This window comes from Macaca fascicularis, chromosome 13 (genome assembly GCF_037993035.2).
Source record: "Macaca fascicularis isolate 582-1 chromosome 13, T2T-MFA8v1.1".
In the NCBI taxonomy this organism is placed as follows: Eukaryota; Metazoa; Chordata; class Mammalia; order Primates; family Cercopithecidae; genus Macaca; species Macaca fascicularis.
Genome location: NC_088387.1, coordinates 10,486,429 through 10,510,757, shown reverse-complemented (window position 1 = coordinate 10,510,757; position 24,329 = coordinate 10,486,429). Strand labels below are relative to the sequence as shown.

Genomic DNA, 24,329 nt, shown 5'->3' with positions numbered 1-24,329 from the left:
ACGAAATAAGGCAAACACCAATAGACGAGATCAGTGTATACCTTCAGTGGAAATAGAGAGAGAAGAGTCCAAATGAAGGAAGAGAGGGGAAAGGAGCAAGTAAAATGGAGCAGATCAAATGTTCAAAATGTGATTTGTCAATAAAACCAAATCACTAATCACAGTAAGCATAAGTGGACTAAAGTCTCCAGTTAAGGTTTTGTTATAGTTTAGAAACAAAACAAAATTCAGCTATGTGCTTATTACAACAGAAACACCTAAAGCACAGAAAGATTAAAAGTCAAACAGTGGAAAAGATAGACCAGGAAAATACCCAAAGCAGGCAAGTATAGTCATATTAATATCAAAGGAGAATTCAAGCAACAAGTATTACTCAAAATAAGGAAATTTCCTACATAATGATAATTCCATTTACTGGGAAAAGGTACTGATTCTAAATTTATGTATATATGTATATGAATTATGCATAGCCTCATGATATACAAGGCCAGACTGACAGAATTAAAAGGAGAAATTTTAAATCTATCATCATAGTAGATTTTAACATATTTCTCAGTTATTAGCAGATGAAACAGACAAAATCAGAAAGTGGAAGATGCGAACAGTAAAACTACGGAGCTTGAATTAATGGGCGTTTATGGCATCTGACATTTGGAAAAGACACACTTCTTTCAAGCACACATGGAACAGTTGCTGGGATTGACACACCCCAAACATAAGGCTCAACCAATACACTTCAAAGGACTGAAATCCGCCCGACCACTTTTCTTACTGCAATGCAATTAAGTTGGAAAACAAAGCATGTAACATAATTAGAAAAGTTCACTCACTTGGAAATTTAATAACACAACAATATATGGGTCAAAGGAGAAATCATAATTGAAATTAAAAATTTCACCATCTAGTTTTTTACATCAAACACATGGGATACAATACTTGGAAGGAAACGTACAGCATTAAGTGCTTGCCTTAAAAACCAAAATGAGAAGGCTCAAAATGGAGCTAAGATCGAATTGAATCAAAGACCCACAGAAGTAGAAGGAAGGAAATTAAAAGGACAGAAATTAATGAAATAGAGAAACACACAAAAGAGATTAACAAGATAAAACGCAAAAACTATGTATTGGAAAAAGCATGGTTCATTTTTTTTAAAAACACAAATGGAAAGAAAACAAGAACATAACTGCAGATGCTACAGAGAAATACAAGAGGGAATAAGAACTGCTGTCAACACACTTTAGAACTTTAATATAGTGGATGACTTCCTAGAAAGACAGAACTTAGCAAAACCAACTCAAAGAGAAACACAAAATCAGAATCATCCTTTACCTGTAAAAGAAATACAACCAACAGTCAAAATTTTTCTCATACAGAAACCAAGTCAAAATGGCTCAATCTGAATGCTACTAAATATTCAAGAAACAACATTTTCATTCTCACCATTCCTACACAGAGAGAAGAAAACAAAACACTCTCAATTCATTTTATGAGGCCAATATAACTTTGATACCCAAACTGCAAGAACACAAGCAGAAAGAGAACTACAGGCCAATTCAATCTCACTTTATGAACATGCATGTAAAAATTCTGAACAGGTATTACCAAACCAGATCCAGCAATGAATAATAAAAGTGATACATCATGATCAAGTTGGGTTTATTCCAGCAAGTTGACTACTATTAGAATTGTTATTAATAAAATTCACCGTAGTAACAGATTTAAAAGTAACTTAATAAAAAAATAGAATTAAACATCCATATAATGTATGACATTAAAAAGGCCTTAGCATATTTTTAGAAGGACATTTTTTTTTAACTTGAAAAAGGACATCTACAAAAAAAAAAAAAATCTAGCAAGTATAGTTAAGGAGGAACATAGAAAGCAGTCCCTTTAAGATAAGGAATGAAGCAAAGATGTCCTCCATCACCCCCTTTACTCCTCTTTAAGATTGCGTTGGGATTTGAGCCAGCTCGGCACCTCAGTATAGTCAAAGAAAAGAAACAAAATGTTAAGGGTGGGAATGTAAAATGCTCCACTGCTTTAGAAAACAGCATAGAGGGTTCCTCAATTTTTTTTTCTTTTTCTTTTTTTCTTTTTTTTTTTGAGACGGAGTCTCGCTCTGTTGCCCAGGCTGGAGTGCAGTGGTGCAATCTCGGCTCACTGCAACCTCTGCCTCCTGGGTTCAAGCGATTCTCCTGCCTCAGCCTCCCTAGTAGCTGGGATTACAGGCGCCCGCCACCATGCCCAGCTAATTTTTATATTTTAGTCCACTTCAGTCTCCCAAATTGCTGGGATTACAGGCGTGAGCTACTGTGCCTGGCCTGGTTCCTCAAAAAAGTAAACAGAATGAATATGTGATCCAGCAATTCCAAAGATAATTTGAAAGCAGGGACACAAAAAGATACTTGCACACTCGCGTTCATAGCAGCATTATTCACAACAGCCAAGAGACAGAAGCAGTCCAAGTATCTATTGATGGTTGAATGGATAAGCGAAAGTGGTCTATCCATACAATGGAATATTATTCTTCCTTAAAAAGGAAGGAAATTCTGACACATGCTGCAACATGGATGAAACTTGAGGTCATTACGCTAAGTGAAATAAGTCAGACACAAAAAGACAAATACGTATTACACTACTTATATGAAGTACCTAGAGTGGACATTCAGAGACAGAAAGTAGAATGGGGGTTGCCAGGGTGTTGGGGGTAGGAATGGGGAGTTAGTGTTTAAAGGATACAGTATCAGTTTGGAAAAATGAAAAAGTTCCAGAGATGAATGGATGGTGGTGATGGTTGCACAACGATGTGAATATACTTAACCACTGAATTGTACACCCGAAAATGCTTAAAAGGGTAACTTTTATGTGTATTTTACTACAGTTTTAATTTGTATGGCTCCCCAAGGAAGAAAAGAATGGGCTTTGTTTATGATTGTCCGTAAACACCACTGCTCTGAATCCAGTGCCTCCTACTGGGCCCAGGGTTATTTTCAGAGGCTATCTGCAAAATTGCATGTAATTTTTCTGAGGAAAAGAGTAAAAAGCTTTCATCAGACTGTCAGAGGAGTCTGTGCCACACAAAAGTCTAAGACTCATTCTGAGTTGCCCACCTCATGCTGTTAATCTCCTCCCCCACCTCACCGCCTGCAGTTCTGCATAGTCTGGAACCAGACCCCATCCTATCAGCAAAGGCTCCGATTCCACACTCACTTCCCCGTCTTCTTATCCTCCCTCTCCTCACGCAGATACTACCTTTTCTTTCATCCACTCAGGTTGTTTACAATGCAAAGAATATTCTTAAATATGTCTTAAATTCATGGAACAAAGTTTTATTTTTTAGATAACTGTGGCTCTGAAATCAACCAATTTTCAGGTTTTTTTCTATTGCCCTTCATTTCCTGGATGGTAATATTAAACAGGTCCAGCTCTAGCTCCGAACCAGAAAGGTTCTCTGTCAAATGGTTGGAATCCTCCACGTTCTGTAACCACAGATCATTTTTAACTAGCTTTTCTTGCTAATTGTATGTCTTGCATTTCATGTAGACTGTGTTTTAACAAACTGAAGACCTTTTGCTCAGTCCCGTGGTCTGCCTGGGTGGCGGTAAGGAATCTCAGGGTGATAACGGAGAGGTGCCTCTCAGATGCACCTTCAAAATATCAAGGGAACGAGAAATGTCACCAGCTTAATTTGCACCCAAATGACTTCTGAGACTTTTTAACAAAATGCTTTATTTCTATTTTTAAATGAGATGCATTGTTAGGCATTCCCATGAAATATCAAAAGGCATTTACATGTGTTGTTTTAACTCTTCTTTTTTGATCACACAAAGTAGGTAGAAAAGATCTGCTGAAATAGAACAAATCAGAAACCAAGTAGTGTAAGGCATTAGGAGATACATGAAGAGAACCGCTATTTGCTTCTTGTACAGCGTGTGGCAACTCATGGTTAGTAGTCGTCGTAGTTGACGCTGGCTCCGTGCCTAAAGCTGTAGGGGCTCCGGGCACCAATTGCAGAGTCTTCATCATAGTGACGTTGGTAGTAATCGCCATAGTACTCATGTCCATTTCGATCTCTGTTAAGCCAATAGGTGATGTCATCTTCAAATTTCTGGAGGAAAAGAGAGAGAATGATAGAGAACGGATTTAAGGGCACACAGTCCCCTAAGACCTAATCTTACCTATGGGCTTTCTCCATGGTGGTTTTTCTTCAGTGATTAACAACCCTTAGTAACTCCCTGTTATCGTATTCTTGTGCTCAGAGGCCAATACAGTCAGGAGTATTCATTCTGATAAAAGCTATCTTTTCCCAAAGGAGTGCAGGCCCATACCTTTGCAAACGTTTGTAAAATATATGTTAAATATACTCCAGACTTTAAATGTTTTTCTGTCTCTGTAAATCAAATGGACAGTTGCCCAGATGCAGTAACAACTTGGACTGACCCTTAGGCCACATCTTATTGCGGCAAACACTGTCTTACCTTCCTACCCCATTCCTGTGCCTGGCCCTTTATATTGCATGTAGTAGATGCTTAATGAATGTTGCCTGAGTTAGATCAACCACTGCACTGGCCTATTATAGTGCTAGGGCAGAGAACTGGGGGTACATTTGATGGTGACTCTTATAGCTGTGTTGTTGGTTAGAGTGTACACAGATGCATTTATTTATTCTGCAAACGCTTTGAGATGGGCACTGTGTGTCATGGCCTGTGCTGGACACTGGAAGGCTGCCAGAAACAGAGTCTCTGCCTTCAAGAAGCCTACTGTTCCTGAGTGACAGATACGAGAAGAGACAGTTACAGATAATAAAAGGGATAGAGAAGCTAAAGCTGAGTAAGAAGTGTAGAAGGATGCTCAGGTTTTTGGTTTGGGCAACTGATCTTGGCTATTAATACATTTTTTTTTAAGAGGAAGATACTAATTTTTCTTTGGTGGTGGTGAAGGTGCAAGATTAATTTAGACTAGGACTCGTGTGTTGATGCTCAGGATGTGGCAAGAGATTTAGTGTGAGAGCAAAAAGGCAGGGAGATGACAGATGGGCGGGTGAACGGGTCATGCTATTGGGGTACAGGGCCAGTTTTTCTCCAAGCATGGCCCATGCACCCCTGCATCCAAATCACAAATGCAGGTTCTCAGGCACCAGCTACTCCATGCCTCCTGCATGGAACTTTCTGATGTTTGGGTCTCAGCAACTTGTTTTTATTTTAACAAGACTGCCAATGAACATTCATTAATATTTGAGAACTTTGTGAGGCTGGAATCCCCAATCTAGCCCATGACTGTGGTCTCTGGGTCTCAGTGGTCATCCACTCTCGGTGGGTAGTGGGCCAGCTAGTGTTAGGCTAAAGAGCATGATTCCAGTTTCTCACTGCCATTCTCTATACCTGGGGTCTGAACCATCTGAGCCCACCTCAGCCTCTGCCTTGGGAAGGAGGACACCGACTTCTTTGGCTCCATCTCTAATTTTGCTTCTCCCATAATACAACATTCTTGGCCACGGTGAAACAATCTTGCTTCTTGGATTTTCTCATTTTATTTTATTTATGTATTTATTTTTTTTAAGAGGGAGTTTCACTCTTTCACCTAGGCTGGAGTGAAGTGGCGCGATCTCGGTTCACTGCAACCTCTGCCCACCGCCATGTGTGAATGTGAAATAAGTTCATACCTCCCTGTGTGAGACGTAGAGGGAGGACTCATGGCCTGTGCAGCCCCACCCGGGAGCAGATGGGCTTTTCATGGGCAGGACCTCCAACTGGGCAGTTGGAAGTGTTTTTCACAATGCGCACGTGATTCATTTAGACGGTGTATACACAATACTGCAGTAGGTGAAGAAAAAACTAAACCCCTTAGACAGATCATTTTTAATGGCTACATAAAATGAAATCATGTGGCTATACCATAATGTCCTTCACGTTTCCAACCATTGGACATATTACTTGTTTCCCAAGTGTCTTTTTGCCTTTTTTCCTTTTTCTGTGCAAATAGCTAAACACGTATAAGCCAAACTGAGCCGAGCATGATTCTAAGTACTTAGAGGTATGAACTTACTTCACATTCACAACAACCCAAAAGGCAGGTGCTGTTATTTACATCTCTGTGCAGTTTGCCCTTTACTGAGACCACATTCTTCCCAGTGAGGTTCCTGGGGCAAGGGTGGAATCGCGTTTAAGTATCTCTGAGTCTTGTCAAATCGCGCATTCCTGTGAGTCACATGTAAGAGCAACAGTTTTCTGGCATCTTCAGCAGCATCTGGTGTTCTCAGTGAAAACTAAAATTACATGTTTACTTGTTTGATAGACAAAAATGCTATCTCCTCTTTCAATAATTTGCATTTCTTTGATGACCATCATGAAAATGAGCATTGGGAGTTTAACATGAAGGTACGGGCGCGGTGGCTCACGCCTGTAATCCCAGCACTTTGGGAGACCGAGATGGGTGGATCACCTGAGGTCAGTCACCGTGGACGGACATCCATGTGGCCACATCTATGACTTCCATGGGCTGCCGTCTCACCGGCACGTGCACCCCAGCTGGGAGCCTAAGATTATACACCTTTTGTCTTTCATTCAATGAATGCGTCCACCAGTGCCATCTAGGCGCATGAACTGTAAAACATCTTTTCCTATAAGTGCATTGACAAATTTTCCCCAACACCTCTACAAAGACCCATCCTTTCTTTACAGGTTCTTTTTCATCTCTTGTCATTATCATCATAGATCCTGGCATCCCTGTTGTTTCTGACAGTCTTCAAGGTAAAAGTGAAAAGATTTTGGGGGATTGTGAGTTATTTTAAGGATACCCTGGCAAAACTGTTCAGCCAAGTTAAAAGGGTTGCCCAGAAAGTCAGATTCTCGATGAATCTAGGTCCCCGCTGTTTTGGTTCATGACTGCCCTGGGTTCTGCCTCCTGAATGTGCCCTGGTGGAAACTTCCAGCCATTGACCTTACACCATAGGTAACGTGATCCAGTGCCCGATAACTCTTGGCATATGATGGGGCCCTTACTTTAGGAACGAACAGCAAAGCTGAATTTTCTGCTTCCTATTTCCCCGAGCCACGCCTCCTCCCTGCCACCCTGCCCTGTGGAAGCCAGGCCTGCAGCCAGAGGCAACACCCACCGCTTCGTCAAAGCCCATGTAGAGAAACTGCTGGTACCACTGCTGCACCTCGGGCCGGGTCCGGTCCCACAGCTGCCGCTTCTGGCGCTTCAGGCTGCCGAGGAATTCTTTGGCTTTGTTCTCATCAACGGCCACTTTCGTCTTAGTTGGAACAGGTGCTGAAATCATCAATTCCCCATCCCCAAAGCACAAAGAATGATTTCTTTCCTCACTGGCGGTGAATCCCTGTTATACCTTCCATCCCCACCACCATGCACAGGAAGATTTTAACTCTCAACTTCATTCTTACTTGCATGTGGCAATGTGACACAGCCTCACAGCATCCATCACCATGCTTCCTGTTGGTAAGTTCTATTTGGTACAGCCATATAAAGAGGCATGGACTAAACTTCAACCTCTGTGTCCTCAGGGCAGAAATGAAATTCAGCTCATCATTCAAGAAACAGACTGGATGTCTAGTGCCACACAGGTATACGGGCATGTCCATTGCATTTGCAAACACAAGAGGGTTGTGCTTGGCTCAGGAGATTATGTAAGAGAAAGGAACTGGAATGACGAGCCCCGAGTGAGCAGGGACCAGACCCTGCCCAACAGTAGAGCTGATTCTCACACCAGGCTGCCGAGACACAGAATTCCCTTAAGCCAATGCATCTCTGCGCCTCACAGTCTGACCAGTGATGCAGGATACTGACCCGCACCCTCACACTGTTGCTGCTCCTAACATCTTTCCATCACAGTCTCAATTGCTGAAACGGAACCACTTCTGCAGGTTGTGCTCGAGGAAGCCACTGTGCCATTAGGCATTCTGCCCCTGCTGTCATGTTCTCAGCCCCTGTCCCCTTATCTATAAAAGTGGATGGACAGTCCCTCTCAAAGACGTTAGGAAAAATGCACAGGATCATGCAAATGCAGGGTTGATGCGTTTGTTGGTCATATGGATAAATAGCAGGGATTTTTGTTTGTTTGCAGTCCCTTCAGGGACTGTTACACTGTTTTGTATACAGTAGGTGCTCAATATGTGTTTCTTGGTTTGAACCGAGACAAGGCTGCGGGATGCACACCTAGGAGTTGTGACTGCCTCAGCAACTTGCTCACCTATAACAAGCTGGTTCTGTGAGGGCGTTGTTCATCCCTGGGCATCGGTGAGGTGAGGCTCTCACCACCACACAGCACAGGGAGGGGACACTCTGAGCTTCCTCAGAGACTGGGGGTGGGCCAGGGCTTCATGGGTGGCTGGAAACCCAGGGAAAGATGCTGGGAACGCCCCCGAGGAACTCCTTGCCTGCAAGAGTGGCCGCCTCTTCTCCAGCCACCTGTGGGAGGGTCCCTGAGCAGCGACTAGGGGGTGTGGGAAGAACGACTGAGGACCCCACTTCAAGGAGGAAGTTCAGCCTGCTAGAATCCCCCGTAAACTAGGAGGGTAAGAATATGTGACTAAATGGTCACATCAGAAGTGTGGTGACACTTTTTCACTTCTAAGGGATTCTTAATTTTGCAGATAGAGATGAAAGTTGGGAGAGGGAAAATGACATTCACAAGACCCCACAATTGATTCACCTGATGTGATTACAGCAGGTCCAGAACCTGTGTGTTGTGACCCCCAGACTGTTCAATTTCTATGACATTTTGCCACCATCACATTCATCTTAGATGCATTTTTCAAAACAGAGGCTAATAACAAGAAACGCTTTCTTGTTTGAAACCCTTCCCCATGAGCTCATGGGAGACATGGACTACTGCAACAGTGCTGTTCCACGCCTGCCCCACCAGCTGAGGATTATGTGCTCCAAAGATAATCTCTGAAGTGCTTCATGGTCCTAAAATAAATAGCATGCAATTAACTGTACCACTGTTTCTTTTCGAGTCCACACTGACAGGTTTCAGAAAAATAACCTTCAGACATTTACTGGCAATATTTATCTAATAAAATACCATAGCACATACCCACAGAATAAGCCCTTCATATATGCTAACCTTTTAAGGAGTAAACACTTTTGATTTTCCAAATATAAGACTCCAGTGAGCACATTCCATATTGCCACTTCATTTCCATCCAGTTAAGAATGCATCCCTTATCCATTTGGGGTATATTTACCTTCTCGTTTTTGAAGCATCAGCTTGAGTTTATTTCCACTTATGCCACCTAAAGGAATGAAAATTGAAATCCATATCAGAGTGACACTGCTCCCTTCAATTTATCAAAGGCAGAAATCAGAGTGGGAAAAAAGAACTGCGGGCCCCTGGCTTGATTTGACAAGTTGGTAACATCACAGTATTTAATGCTTGTTGTATTCCCTGTCCTGCAGGACAAACAATTCAGGCTGCCCATGGCTAATACTGGTGATAATGACCACAGCAGACCAAGGGCATTACGATTTGTGCTAGTCAGAGTGACGCGGTTCTTTTAGCCCTGTGTCTTACTATGAGGGGCAGCCATCTGTCATGCTTATCTTCCTGCAGACTTTAGCTTCATGGTGTAATACGTTGAATAGTGTCCTCCCGAAACTCCGATCCACCAGAAACCCCTGAATGTGAGCTTATTTGGAAATGGGGTCTTTTCAGATATAATCCGTTAAGGATCTCAAGATTTTTCATTTAAAACATTTTTTTTCTTTTCTTTTTTTTTTTTTCCCAGCCTGACCCATCACTGAGAGGGTCTCAAGATGTTATCGTATGGGATTTAGAGGGATAGAGATCCAGTGACTGGTGTTTTTATAAGAAGAAGACAGAATCCAGAGAGGTCGCCCGTGTGAAGACAGAGGCAGGCAGAAATGGGAGCCAGGCTCCCACATGCTGGGGAACCTGCCTTCGCTCTCTAAAAGTGCAGCCGGGTTTCGTATCTTGCCCAGATCATCCTAAAATCAGGCATGATTTGTATCACTTGCTGATACTTGTATTCACTTTTAAAAGTGTTTCTGATCAGCTCAATAATTTTTAATAGAAAATATCTTGTCTGGCCTGATAGAACACACGCTTCCACCCAGCGCACTGGCTTGCGGACCTATAGAAGCCTCTGACCCTTAACTGTTGCATGCAGACATGCTGACATCGTAAGTAGTGAGTAGCGCATCTTCGGGTGTAAGGAACTGGAGTCAGGCCCCAGGATGGAGGTAATGGTGACCACTTTCTCAGCAGGGTTCTTAGCCTCTCCTTCCATGGACAGGCTCCAGGGGGTCTGGAAAGGCATGTAAAATTGTGTTTGCATCTGCAAAGGCAAATTTTCTGGGAATAGGAACCATAGCTTTTGCCAGACTCTCAAAAATGTCTGTGACTCAAATAAAATTAAGAAGCCCTGCTTTGTTTGTGAATCAATAAATAAATTGATCAAGAAAGCTGGGGGAAAAAATAAATGTTTTAAAAGAGAACCTCTGCATAAAGAATTTACTATGGAGTTGGGGAGAAAAATATATCCATAGTCAAGAGTTACAAGCTGGCTGCCCTACCTGAGGATGCATTTTATTAGCATACCCAGTGTTTACAAATTTTGAATTCGAATGCCTCTCAGCCCAAGTCACTTAGCACACCCATGGTCCTTAAGCAGCCACCTAACCTACTAACCTCCTGCAGCATTTGAATTAAAGTGCTACCTAGCTGCCTTCAGAGTCATTGGGCCATCCAGGGAGCCTGCTGGCCTGCCCTCTGGGATGGGACAGAGAACCTGCTAGAATTTATTAAGTCTATTTCCTGCTAAGTGCCTCCGTCATAATTCACGGGTAGGGTGGCCACACTTTCTGGCTGTCCAGGGACAGCCCTGGTATATACCTCTTGTCCTTGTAAATTAATGATAGTGCCTCCTTTTGCTCTCAAAAGTGTTTCAGCTTGGATGATAAATTACATGGCCACCCAATTTTTCGAGGTTTAATGGCATGGAAATGGCTTCGTAAGATCTCTAGGGACCACACTGAAGGGCCAGGGAAGAGAGGTGGTGATTTCCCACGCACCTTCCCTATGAGAGCTGGGAGTCTGCTGGGTGACGAGTTAAGATATCAGCGTAGGGCCGGGCGCGGTGGCTCAAGCCTGTAATCCCAGCACTTTGGGAGGCCGAGGCGGGCGGATCACAAGGTCAGGAGATCGAGACCACAGTGAAACCCCGTCTCTACTAAAAATACAAAAAATTAGCCGGGCGCGGTGGCGGGCGCCTGTAGTCCCAGCTACTCGGGAGGCTGAGGCAGGAGAATGGCGGGAACCCGGGAGGCGGAGCTTGCAGTGAGCCGAGATCGTGCCACTGCACTCCAGCCTGGGCAACAGCGTGAGACTCCGTCTCAAAAAAAAAAAAAAAAAAAAAGATATCAGCGTAGTGCACGGCAGCCTGTGGGAGAGCTGCAGTGGTTTTTGCTGTCTGTGCTCACGTCGGTCTACAGTGATGTAGTTGTTTAAAAAGCCATTGCAATCTTAGGCTGTTCAATAAAGGATACTTAAAAAAAGAAAGTAGCTGTCCTGTCTCCGTTCCATCACAGCTCTGAGCAGACCTCCCCTCTACTATTTAGTTCAGTTCACATCATCTCACTTGAAGAAGGTCGCAGAAAAACTGGAGTTGTGGTCGAAGGAAAGTGTCCAGAGAGGACTAGGGCCCAAGCACATGTTATATGAGAAGAAATTAAAGGAATTTAGGTGTTTAACCTAGAGAAATAAAACTTGTGGGGCTGAGTGTGGTGGCTTGCACCTGTAACCCCAGCATTTTGGGAGACCATGGCAGGCACATCACCTGAGGTCAGGAGTTTGAGACCAGCCTGGTCAACTTGGTGAAACCCCGTCTCTACTAAAAATACCAAAAATTAGCCGAGTGTGGTGGTACATGCCTGTAGTCCCAGCTACTCGGGAGGCTGAGGCAGGAGAATCGCTTGAACCTGGGAGACAGAAGTTGCAATGAACCAGGCATCACTTCGCTCCATCCTGGGTGACAGAGTAAGACTCCATCTCAGAGGAAAGAAAGAAAGAGAGAGAGAGAGAGAAAGAAAAGGAAGGAAGGAAGGGAGGAAGGGAGGGAGGGAGGGAGGGAAAGAGAGAGAAAGAGAAAGAAAGAAAGGAAGGAGGCAGGGAGGGAGGGGAGGGAGGGAGGGAGGGAGGGAGGAAGGAAGGAAGGAAGGAAGGAAGGAAGGAAGGAAGGAAGGAAGGAAGGAGGGAAGGAAGGAAGGAAACTTGTGGGAGTAGAGCAATGGCTTTGAGGGGCCACTGGGCCATAGGTTAGAGCATGAAGGTTTCTAACACCCTGACAGACAGCCACCCAAGATGGGACGAATGGCCCTGGGGGGTTTGAGATTAAGAGTTGCTGGAGGCATCTGAACATAAATAAACAAAGATGAGCACTTGACCAGGCTACTGTAGAGGGGATTTTCTAATTAGATGGGGGTGGGACTACTGTTAAATGTTCTACTTCTCTTCCAAGCTTATATTCAATGAAGAAATCTATGAAAATATTTGCCAAGGGAGACAGATACGATCCTTGGCACTAATAATAGCATTCATTAATGTCTTAACATTTGTCAATCTCTAACAGCTCACAGGGTAGTGCATACAGAATTAAGTATGGCCCCTCCATCTGTTTGCCTTCTGTAAAAGTGCTTAACAATTAATGAATGAAATGTGGTCTGATGTTGAAATAGACATTGGGTTTAGGCATTTGCCATGAGGCTGCAATTTCTTGCAGCAAATGTATATCACTATTACTCCAGAAACGAGAGCCTTGCCAAACCTTAGCTATAGACTGAAAAGCACAAATAAGTCCCAAATTATGAATTATGAATGTTGCTACTGTGCCAGGTACTACACACCGAACTCCATATCAGTACATATAATTGGACAGTACACTAAAGTTGTTTGAGGAAAAGAATAAGGAACAATAGAACAGCTGTGATTTTTTTCTGTATTATGGATTTTTCACCCAATATCATCAGTTGTTCATTCTAGGCTGCAATAATAAGCACTCCTGAATTTATCCAATCCAGTTGCCTAGTATTAGCTCTCCCAGCAAATTCAGAGCTGCAAAATGCTCGTTTGAAGGTGCTTAGTATTAACAAATTGATCAAGAAAGGGCCACTGTCATTTTCTTTATTAAATGTTTGTGAGTGAGGAAGGGCGTGATGGTTCAAGCCTATAATCCTAGCACTTTGGGAAGCCGAGGCAGAAGCATCACTTGAGCCCAGGAGTTCGAGACCAACCTGGGCTACATAGTGAGACTCATCTCTACTAAAAATTAAAAGCAAAAAAAAAAAAGGCAAAAAAAAAAAAAAAATGACCAGGCATGGTGTCACACACCTGTAGTCCCAGCTACTTGGGAGGCTGAGGTGGGAAGATTGCTTGAGCCTGGGAGATCAAGGCTGCAGTGAGCTATGATCACACCACTGCATTCCTGCCTGGGCAACAAAGTGAGACCCTGTCTCAAAAAAAAAAAAAAAAAGTTTGGAGGTGGTATAAAGAGTCACCTTTGGGATTACATAAAGATTTTCATTGTAGGCTGAGCATGGTGGTTCACGTTTGTAATCCCAGCACTTTGGGAGGCCGAGGTTGGCGGATCACCTGAGGTCGGGAGTTCAAGACCAGCCTGACCAACATGGAGAACCCTTGTCTCTACTAAAAATAGAAACAAAAAACCAAAAAACAACAACAACAAAAATTAGCTGGGCGTGGTGGCGTGTACCTGTAATTCCAGCTACTCGGGAGGCTGAGGTAGGAGAATTGCTTGAACCCAGGAGGCAAAGGTTGCGGTGAGCTGAGATCATGCCATTGCACTCCAGCCTGGGCAACAAGAACAAAACTCCATCTCAAAAAAAAAAAAAAAAATTCATTATATAAAAACTTTTACATCCCATCCCAGCTCGGTAATATTTTAACTGACTTCTATCATTGAGTTACATATAAACTAAATAAAATACAAGTCCTGAAAATAAATGGCTTGTAGCCAATGCTCACTCGACTTATTCCGATGTGCTTTTTTCTTCTTATTTATTTTTTTTATTTTGCGACGGAGTTTCGCTCTTGTTACCCAGGCTGGAGTGCAATGGCGCGATCCTCAGCTCACCGCAATCTCCACCTCCCGGGTTCAAGCGATTCTCCTGCCTCAGCCTCCCGAGTAGCTGGGATTACAGGTATGTGCCACCACGTCCGGCTAATTTTGTATTTTTAGGAGAGATGGGGTTTCCCCATGTTGTTCAGGCTGGTTTCGAACTCCCGACCTCAGGTGATCTGCCCCCCTCAGCCTCCCAAAGTGCTGGGATTACAGGTATGAGCCACCAAGGCCGGCCCAGATGTGCTTCTTAAAATGGCAAGAACAAAGAGCGGGAGGCAGGTAAACCATACAATTGGAAATGACTGACTAGCTTCGCCTGTGATTCTAATGTGGAACCGTAATACCCCCCACCTGGACAAACCCCACTACCTCTCCTGCTGTTCTAGCAACCCCGGGGCTCCTACTGAATGTCCCCTGCCTCTTCCAACCTGGAGTTTAGCTTCCATACCTGTTTTGAAAGAGCAAAATACAGAAACTGAGCAATCGAGTGAGCCTACCTTTTACATTAGGCAGTGCCCAGCTGCTTTGCAGTGGGACAGAGCCAGTCTCAGGCTCTTGGGCAAGTCAGTTCACACACCAGTAACTCTGAGGTCACAATGCCCTGCTTCCCCAAGATGTAAGCTTCAAAGGCAGTCGTGTACCTGAGGCCACTTGTGAACCATAAAGGCTCCTCCTACCCACTGAAGGTGGTAACTCAGGACAAACCACAGTTTCAGATTATGGTTCCTAAAGTGGGGCCTGTGGAGCCCAGCGGTCAGATGTCGGAGTACCCATCATTTGGGTGTGCCTGTGAATGCACGTTTTACAGAGAGCGAGCGGGGAATTTTCAGAGTTTTCAACCGATTCGCTGGGAGCTCCGCGAAGCAGAAAAAAGTAAGCATTACTCCTTTAAGAGCCTTTCCCCTCTCTGGGGTGTGAGGCCTGCGCCCAGCTTTGCAAATTGCAACTTGACCCAGCGGGGAAGCGCAGGTGAACTCTGTTGCCAAGCGACTGCCTGGAAGGGAATCGCCGTGATGGTGCTATTTGCCTCCTCTGGGTTACCAGCTGCGTAAAACTCCCACAACCCCTTTGCCCCTTACTTTAAGACTCGAAACACAACTTGCCCATCCTTCGGATGCCTGGCCCTCCTTTCCCAAGGTTGCCCGGGAGATCTGAGACCATCCCCTTGACCCAGGTACTCCCTCCACCCGCACAAGCGCACAACTTCGCACTCGTGCGAGTGCAAAACCCTGGACCCGGTCCCCTACCACCCCCTTGGCCCTGCCTAGGCTAAGGATGGGTCCCTACGCCGCCACCCCATCACTGATCGCTCTCTCCGGGCACCCTGGAAGCCCCACGCGGGGCTAACCCTTGGTGCCGCTATCAATCAGCCTGGCATTGCCCCGCTCACCTGGGCCCCAGCACAGGAGCAGGAGCAGCGCCAGCCCGGTCAGGGCCAGGACAGCGGGCCGCGCTGGGGAGGCGGCCATGGCAGCGGGGCGCGAGCAGGAGGGCGAGGGGCGCACTTCGAGCCGCTGCACGGGAGAACTGGGCGCGGGAGAGGGGTGCGAGCTCGCAGGCGCGGCCGCGGGTTATCCCTGCGTCGCTGCCGGGGCGGGACCTAGCTGGTGGGCGCCGCGCCAAACCGCTGAGGGCCAAGCGGCTGCGCCCAGCGCTCTCCCGCCTCTGCCCCAAATGGAACGCAGCGCCTGGGCTCCAAGGCCAGGGATGCTCGGCCACGGAGAACCGCCAGCGGCTGGGCGCCGCGTGGCCAGCGCTGCCCGCAGCGAAAGCGGTGAGGACAAGCTGGGTTCCGGAGACCCAGGGAAGGGCAGAAGGCATCGGGAGAAGGGACGAGGCCCCCTGGCCACCCAGAGGGAGGACTTGCCGGATCCCAGCGCTGGGGTCTATCCTTGGCTCCCCCACTTTCTCCGTCCGCCCCAGCTGCGCCACTGTTCCCCTTACTCCTCGCCCCTTCCTTCCCCATCTCCCTCCCTCCCTGCTTGGGGGCCTTGCTTCTGCCTGGTTTGTAAAGTGAGCTTTGGAATTTCCTTAGTTCAGAGCTGCTCTTAAGGATGCCTTAGGCGGGGCTGTTTTTTGCGATATTTTGAAAGACTCCACAGTCTGGGTTCAGAGCTGCAATCCAGGAAATCGTCTCACCCAAACTTTTCCAATAGAAAAGCCTTTGAGAAACCAGGAACCTGGTGCCCTGCAGCTGTGAACAAAACCACTGCTTCCCGTTGCCCGCTCTGTAATCCCGGCACACTTCAGCGACGTTAAGGTGAGGCCCAAGGGAAAGGCAGAACTGCATCCCAGTAACGGGCCTGTTCAAACGTAGAGGACACGTAAAAGGCGGGGTAGTGAACAAAAACTAGAACAACTTTATCCCAACGGACTCTGAACGGGTCACCTAATTATTCTTTCCAGGCCTGGGCTACAAAAGGATGGTGATGTGAGATTACCTCTCCTGTCTTCCCAGATCCGCCCTGAACTGAGCTGATTACCTCTTTCCTTCACCAAGGTTCTCACTCCCTCCCCTTCCCCCCCACCCCCCCTCCCCGCCCCGCCGAGATGGAGTTTCACTCTTGTTGCCCAGGCTGGAGTGCAGTGACCTGATCTCACTCAGTACAACCTCCACCTCCTGGGTTCAAGCGATTCTCCTGCCTCAGCCTCCTGAGTAGCTGGGATTACAGGCATGCACGAGGAGACCCGGCTAATTTTGTATTTTTAGTAGAAAAGGAATTTCACCATGTTGGCCAGGCTGGTCTTGAACTCCTGACCTCAGGTGATTCACCGGCCTTGGCCTCCCAAAGTGTTGGGATTACTTACAGGTATGAGCCACCGCACCCAGTCGGTTTTTTTTTTTAATATACCTTCCAGTGGTAAGTGCTTACTGTCCCTCCACATAATTAGCTCTCCATGCAATGCAGCTGAATTTCTCCAGCAGGAAGGAGAAAGAAGTCTTCTAACATTGAGCTAGTAAAGGCAGATGGTGGCCGACCACAGCCCAAGGTGTCAGAGAGAATCAGAAGGATAATGTTACACATCAAGTTATCTTGGAGAAGTGCTTCTAAACCCTTGAGGAAACTGTAGAATAGGGGATAGGAGTTTTAAAAGTAACTAGGCATGTATTTACTTTTGCCTGAGGACAAGAAATGTATCATTACAAAGAAAAATCAAAGCACATGAAAAGCCAATGTTCTGTTTGGATTGGTTTAGAACATACCTTAAACATAATGGCTATAATCTCTTATTTATCTTGTGGAGATCGTCCCCCCTTACCCCAAATTGCTACCAGTATCTGCTTCTAATATGACATTCAAATTCTCTTCACTTAAGGGGGGTCATGGTGGTTCACGCCTGTAATTCCCGAACTTTGGGAGGCTGAGGAGGGCAGATCACTTGAGGTCAGGAGTTCGAGACCAGCCTGGCCAACATGGTGAAACCCCCTCTCTACAAAAATACAAAAATTAGCGAGGCATGGTGGCACATGCCTGTAGTCCCAGCTACCTGGGAGGCTGAGGCAGGATAATCACTTGAACCCAGGAGGCGGAGGTTGCAGTGAGCTGAGATCGTGCCACTGCACTCCAGCCTGGGTGACAAAAAGAGACACTATCTCAAAAAAAAAAAAAAAAAATCTTCACTTAATCGGGATATGATCAGAGAGGGTTCAGTAGCATGGAGCCTCTCACTCTGCCTTCAGAGGGGCCGCTGAACTCATGTGTTCAGCCTGGAGACACTATGTCAGTTCTTACGCTGATATCTAAGATCCTTTTCATCTGTCTATTTGTTCAACGATATTTACTCATTATCTTAGTCCATTTGGGCCACTAAACAAAATACCATAAACTGGGTAGCTTATAAACAACAGAAATGGATTTCACACAGTTCTGGAGGCTGGAAATCCAAGACTTAGGCCCCAGCAGATTTGGTGTCTGGTCAGGTCCTGCTTCCTGCTTCCTAGATGGCACCTTCTTGCTGTGTCCTCATATGGTAGAAGGGGTGAGGGAGCTCTCTGAGGCTCTTTTATGAGGTCACTAATCCCACTCATGAGGGATCCATCCTCTTTACCTGATCGTCTCCCAAAGGCCCCACCTCCCAACACCTCACTTTAGGAATTAGGATTTAATGTATGAATTTAGGGGAGACACAAAAATTCGGTTTGTAGCACTTACAAAATGCTAACTACATTCGAGACACTATCAAAGGTCCTTTTCTTACCGGTCACTTAAATGTGTCATCCCTTTCATGTGCAAGACCCTCCTTTCTCCCTCTGCTAAGTCTGGTCTGATTTTTCATTCCAGTGTTTCTCAAACTTAGGCTGAAAATCCCAAGGGGCTTGTTAGTGCGGATTGCTGGATCACATCCCTGGAATTTTGTAGGTCTTGGGTGGGGCCCAGATGTCTCCATTTTGTTTTTATTGGCTCCTAGAGGATGCTGATATCAGTGGTCCTCAGACTGCACTTTGAATAACTCAGCTCATTCAGCTCTCCACCGAAACTCACCAGCTTCCCAAAGTCTCTCCCCGGCCTCACTCAGTTTAATAATACACATTTTCTCTCCCTTGATATACCATATACCAAATGAACCCCAGGGCCTTCGTTTCTGCCATGTGGCAGTAGCTAAGGACACGGGCTTTGGGTTCCAGTTCTTTCTGCATTATGCACAAACTGTGTAATTAGATCACCTGTCCTCTCTAGGCCAGAGGTAATATGGGGGTAATATTATCTGTCACACTGGGGTAAGGGATCACACGCACAGAGCCTGGTACACAGTAAGCACTCAACAAATGTTAGAAATTATTTTCAGTACCAAACTCCCTCTGGCCTCTGAGCTCCCCACCCAGTGCTCTTATACCTCTCTGCTCCTCCTTCCCTTGGCCAGGAGCTCTCATTGTGGATGACCCCAATCCATTCCATATATCGTTGTCACACATTGTCAGACTGACCTTCTCAAACGCAGTCCAGACACAGCATCCCCTTCCTCCACGTGCCTCAGGGGCCTCAGTGGTCCTCCCTCTGTGGCTTCCAGTTCACAGATACCTGGCCATAGCGGATAGAGGACTGTAGGAAGTGCCACCACCCTGTGAGTGTGCCATGAGCCGAATGCACACTGGGGAAAGTGGGGAACATCTAAGACGGAGCTGCCTTTGATTATGAGAGGCCTCAGAGGGACCAACCACAGCAGGGTCGTGTCCAGCTTTACTCTGCTTCCGAGGAGCCAGCAGTAAGAGAGATTCGACAGCCAAGTGGGCTTCATTTTAACATTGCTAAATGTTTTAGGTGTGAAAATGGTATTGTATTTGCAATTTTAAAGCCCTGTCTGTTAGAACTATATACTGAAGTATTTATGGGTAAAATGATACAAGGGATGGGATTTCACTTAAAATAGTTCAGGAGAAAGATTGGCAAACAGAGATCATTCTTTTGCCAGGAAATCACTTACACAGTCCTTGACTCCCAATTATTATATGTTCGGGAGCTATAGTCTGAATGTTTCTGTCCTCCCAAAATTTATCTGTTGAAACTCGTGCCCCCAAGGTAATGGTATTAGAGGTGGGGTCTTTAGGAGGTGATAGGGTCATGAGGGCAGAGCCTTCATGAATGGGATTAGTACCCTTTAAAAAGGGTCCCCTAGTGAGCTCCCTCTTTCCTTCCAACATGTGAGAACACAGTGAGAAGGCGCCATCTACGAACCAGGAAGTGAGCCCCCACCAGACACCAAATCTGCTGGTGCCTCCATCTTGGACTTCCAGTCTCCACAATTGTGGGAAATCCATTTCTGTTGTTTATAAGGCACCTGGTCATGGTATTTTGTTATAGCAGCCCAAACAGACTGAGACAACAGGGGATTATTACGCTGTTCTCTGTTTGTACATCTTTATACATTTTTATAATAAAAACTTAAAATATAGACTCTTAGTGGCACTTCATTAACTATACATATGTAAGAATACATAACATATACAGAGACCTTCAGACTCTCTATTTAGCCCTTAAACATGTACAGCAGTGATTTTCTTTTCTTATGCTTCCTATAGTTTTCCTAATCTCCCCAAAACTCAAAATACGTGTATCTATTATCTGCATCTTCATAGGTTCATAGCTTTACCTACAACATTCCCAGTCTCTGGGATGCCTTTGCGCCCTTATCTCTGTTACTCAAAACCCTACTGTTCCGGTTACCAATCACTGCTTCAAAATTGACCCCAGATTTAGAGGCTTAGAGAACCACCATCATTTTATTATGCTCACAATCCTGGAGATTAGGAATTTAAGAAGGGCTCAAGTCAGTGGTTCTTCTGCTCCATTTGGTATTGATGGAGATCATCAATGATACTCAGCTGGCAGATGGGCTGGACTTGAGAGTCCCAGATAGCTCCGCTCACCTGTGTGGCACCTTGGGCAGGATGGCTGGAAGGCTTGACTCAGCTGAGATTGTCAACTAAAGTGCCTATATGTGGCCTCTCCAGCATGATGGCTTAGGATGCCAGAGAGAGTATTCCAAGATCAGATATTCCAAAAGACAGGAAGAGGAAGCTGCCAGTATCTTTAGGTCTTGGCCTGGTGATTGACACAAATCAATGCCATTGTGTTCTATTGGTCAAAGCAGTTCACAAAACCTACAGGCATTCAGGAGGAGGGGTATAGATTCTATTTCTTAAGAGGAGGATGTCAAAGGATTTGTGCACATCCTTCATCTGCCACATTTACCCACCTTTCAAGGCCAAGCTCTGATTCTACCTCCTTCAGGGGCTTTCCCTGCTTCTCTATTCTAGCCAGGACCACATTTTCTTTCTTTCTTTTTCAAAAGAAAGTGTGGTCCTGGCCCAAAAACCTTCTGCTCCCCTGAATGTTCTCCTATTCTACCTTAGATGTATTTGGGTGTCGTATTTCTCTTTTCTCCCTTGGATTTTAATGTTTTGGCTCCTCAATTTGTTTGTTCTCTTTTTGAATTACCTCATAGAACCAAACACCCTGTATTTAGCTGATGAGGGAATAAATGTCATCTAAAAGTGGATCTATGATTACACAGATCATATATAAATGAGGTTGTTTCATATGACCCTGCTTTTGTTTTCTTAAGTTTGATATTAGGAAAGTATGTGGTACATATAACAACAGCTCACAGTAGCAGCCAGGAACAGTGACAAGGAAGGTTCACTACAGAGAGAGAGCCTGCCCAAGGCCAGCCCGAAACCTGCCTAAACAACGGGCCAGCAACCACAGGGTTAGCATTCATGCTCAGTGGTGGGTCCTCAACCCTCCTTTCCTGTTTATTAAGCAACTTTCCATGTTGGAATTTTAATAACTTGTGCCATTTGCCATTTGAAATAACTAACTGAAGCCAAAGTCAGGGAAAGGGGGAAAGTTTCCTTTCAGTCTACAAAAAAAATATTGAGAAGCACAAAGTTCTTATTATGTAAGGCTGTAGTTCACAGAAGGGTTCTGTGAGAGGGATTGGCAAAGAGGTGCCCAGGACCCCATGGGTAGACATGGCCCCTGAGTGACTGTGCCCAGGACCTCATGGGGAGGGGTGGCCCATGAGTGAGTATGAACATAAATTACCAGCCAGGGGACCTGGACAGAGCCAAAGAAGTTGTGAGATAAATGGCCACCGCATCTGTAAGGGTCCTCTGGTCAAATGAGATGACACTATTCAAACAGATTAACACATTGAATGAGGCCAGTTTCTAGTCTCTTTCAAACTTTAAGTTTCAGCATTTTAACTAAAAAGGTACTGAAAATCTGATGAGACTAGGAAGACATTATCCAGCCAGGCATGACTGAAGAGTGGCACAGATTGCCTCATTAAGACACTTCCCACATACATTTCCTGATTTCCTTTGCCTTGTGGGGTAGAGGCCCAAGGTGGACTCCTTCATCTAAAACTCAGAGCAGCACTCAACCAACTGGACACAAATCATAGGTTCACGACAGGAGCTTATAGCTCCATGGGTGGTGGGCATCAGCCTTTGGACACCCAAGACCAAAAGCCAGATGCCTGCTGTCAAAGATGGGTCCCATGATTCACCAGCCTGCAGTCTGATTAGCCAGGAACCGGGCAAGATCAGCCTGCAACCTGGCACCAGGGCAGCAGGCAGAGAAAAAAAGACCCCACAGGGGTCAGCTAAGTAATTTCTTGCCTGTCAAATGACCAAACCAGTCCCTTCAGCTTTGACAGGTATCTTCAATCCCCCAAGTAGTGGGAAAGGGTTCTCATAGACACACTGCTCCTGACGGTCTTGGAGAATCATTGCTGGGGCCCTTCTCAGCTCTGTGCAGGGCCAAGTCATTAGAGCCAGTTCTCCAACTAAGTGTAGACTACACCCACAACAAGCCACAGAGCTACCCCCTAGACAGCTTTTGTTTTTCATTCTTTTAAAAAATGTTCTTGGGCCGGGCGCGGTGGCTCAAGCCTGTAATCCCAGCACTTTGGGAGGCCGAGACGGGTGGATCACAAGGTCAGGAGATCGAGACCATCCTGGCTAACACAGTGAAACCCCGTCTCTACTAAAAAATACAAAAAACTAGCCGGGCGAGCTGGCGGGCGCCTGTGGTCCCAGCTACTCAGGAGGCTGAGGCAGGAGAATGGCGTGAACCCGGGAGGCGGAGCTTGCAGTGAGCTGAGATCAGGCCACTGGACTCCAGCCTGGGCGACAGAGCGAGACTCCGTCTCAAAAAAAAAAAAATAAAAAATAAAATAAAATAAATAAATAAATAAATAAATAAAAAATGTTCTTTTTGTGTGTTGTTTTGTAACATATTTAGCTTTGTTTACGTTGCTTATTTACATATTTATGTCTATTGTGCACAGGATTTTAAGTCTGCCAATGTAAATGCAACTTTATATGCAAGCGTGAATATGTAATGATCCTGTGGTTCCGGTGAACATGCAGTTGAACCCAGCTCCCGGCAAGTGCACATCAGCATTAGAGATTCGGTCCTTCTGTTAAGGCATTACATCACCAAGACACTTTGTTTAAATGAAAGTTTGATAAGGTAGTGACAGTAACACAGCCACCAGTCATTGCGGAAAGGAGAAAGCAGCAAAGGCAACCTTATCTATATTAAGCATTTTATCCAACAATTGTCTAGGCACCCATGAGGTACTATGGCTGCCCCTGCTTAGGTAAAGCCTCTGGTATAAATGGTACTTTATGATTTCCAGAATTGACCTCCCTGGGTCCTGCAGAGTGGGCAGGAATAGAGGCTCCGTTTACAGATGAGGAACCTGAGGGCCAGGGGATGCTATTACCAGTCAGTAGTCTGTACCAGTGCCTAGGTTTTCTGACTTTCAGTCCCGGGCTCTTACCCTCTGCTCCAGCCATCTTTGCCTCTTCCAGAAGACAAGCTGTGCTGGGTGCTGTGCTTGGGAGGGTAGACTATGATGTACAACCATATAACCAAACCCACCAAATTCTGTCTCTCTTTCCATGGTTGTATAATGGAAAGCTACAGGTAGGTTAGGACATTGCTTGCTGTTTTTTGGTTTTAAACCATTAAATGACAACCATGTCAGAATGATATTGGTTAAAAGACCATAGAAAACCTGTGGTCAACCACAATTGGATTATCGGCCCAGAGTGAGTTAAGTGCCTATCTTGCCGTGTACATTGCAGGGTTTTTTCTGCCTTGCACATGCCCACTGGTGCTCTCCTTCCTATCTGCTTCCACCAGGGACTCCCTTCTCTTCCAATCTGTGCTTCCCCTCCTGGGTAACCTGCTCTTCAGCCTCCATGGAGCCAGCCAGGAGTGCACAGCTAATCCAAGTCCCTTCCTGGGGACACTCAGACCCATGCTAGTGACAGCGTTGCTCAATGTAGCTGAAGCTGTGCAAGGAAAGTCCAGGGCCTGTTGGTGGAAACTTGTGGAGAACACAGTCTGCAGGAAGAGAGAAGGATGACATCATGGAGGAAGTGGAAAGTTGAGAATGGGCATCCTAGGGACCTGGTTGGGCCCTGATCGTGACTTTCTTGATCCTGTGTGAGATATCCCATGATCTTCCCAATGAATTAAATTAGTTGCTTGCTTAAATCAGTTGCTCAAATTAGTTCAATTTTAGTCCTTAAATTAGGACTTTGTCACTTAAGACACAAAGTGGCCTGATGCTCCAAAATTTCCACAGAGCCAGGCTACTCATCATTCAACACCTAGCTCGAAACAGTATAAAGATAATAGGGGCCATCCCACAGAGCTTTCTCTGTTACAGTTCATATCTTTGTACTTG

General features: G+C 45.4%; 2 protein-coding genes across 45 annotated transcripts in view; one reads left to right on the top strand and one right to left on the bottom strand.

The window, feature by feature from the left end:
* UXS1 (UDP-glucuronate decarboxylase 1) overlaps window positions 1–10,396 on the top strand; it is a 117,320-nt gene extending 106,924 nt beyond the window's left edge. For 7 of the 40 annotated variants that reach the window (XR_010580349.1, XM_074011194.1, XM_074011187.1 and 4 more), the window contains 2 exons: window positions 6,681–6,749; window positions 6,862–8,955. Coding sequence is in view for 21 of the 40 variants with exons in the window: in XM_074011194.1 (XP_073867295.1) it covers window positions 6,681–6,713 (33 nt within the window). In the remaining 19 variants the exon portion in view is untranslated. Of the gene's footprint in view, window positions 1–6,680; window positions 8,956–9,749 lie in introns of those variants that run through there. The other 33 variants (XM_074011193.1, XM_074011186.1, XM_074011183.1 and 30 more) reach the window with 14 other exon arrangements.
* ECRG4 (ECRG4 augurin precursor) overlaps window positions 3,713–24,329 on the bottom strand; it is a 43,473-nt gene continuing 22,856 nt past the window's right edge. For 4 of the 5 annotated variants that reach the window (XM_015433350.4, XM_074011198.1, XM_074011197.1 and 1 more), the window contains 3 exons: window positions 9,210–9,257; window positions 7,115–7,272; window positions 3,713–4,108 (listed from right to left, as the gene is read on the bottom strand). In XM_015433350.4, the coding sequence (XP_015288836.1) occupies window positions 3,947–4,108; window positions 7,115–7,272; window positions 9,210–9,257 (368 nt within the window). In that variant the 3' untranslated portion in view covers window positions 3,713–3,946. Of the gene's footprint in view, window positions 4,109–7,114; window positions 7,273–9,209; window positions 9,258–15,510; window positions 15,667–24,329 lie in introns of those variants that run through there. The other variant, XM_005575198.5, reaches the window with a different exon arrangement.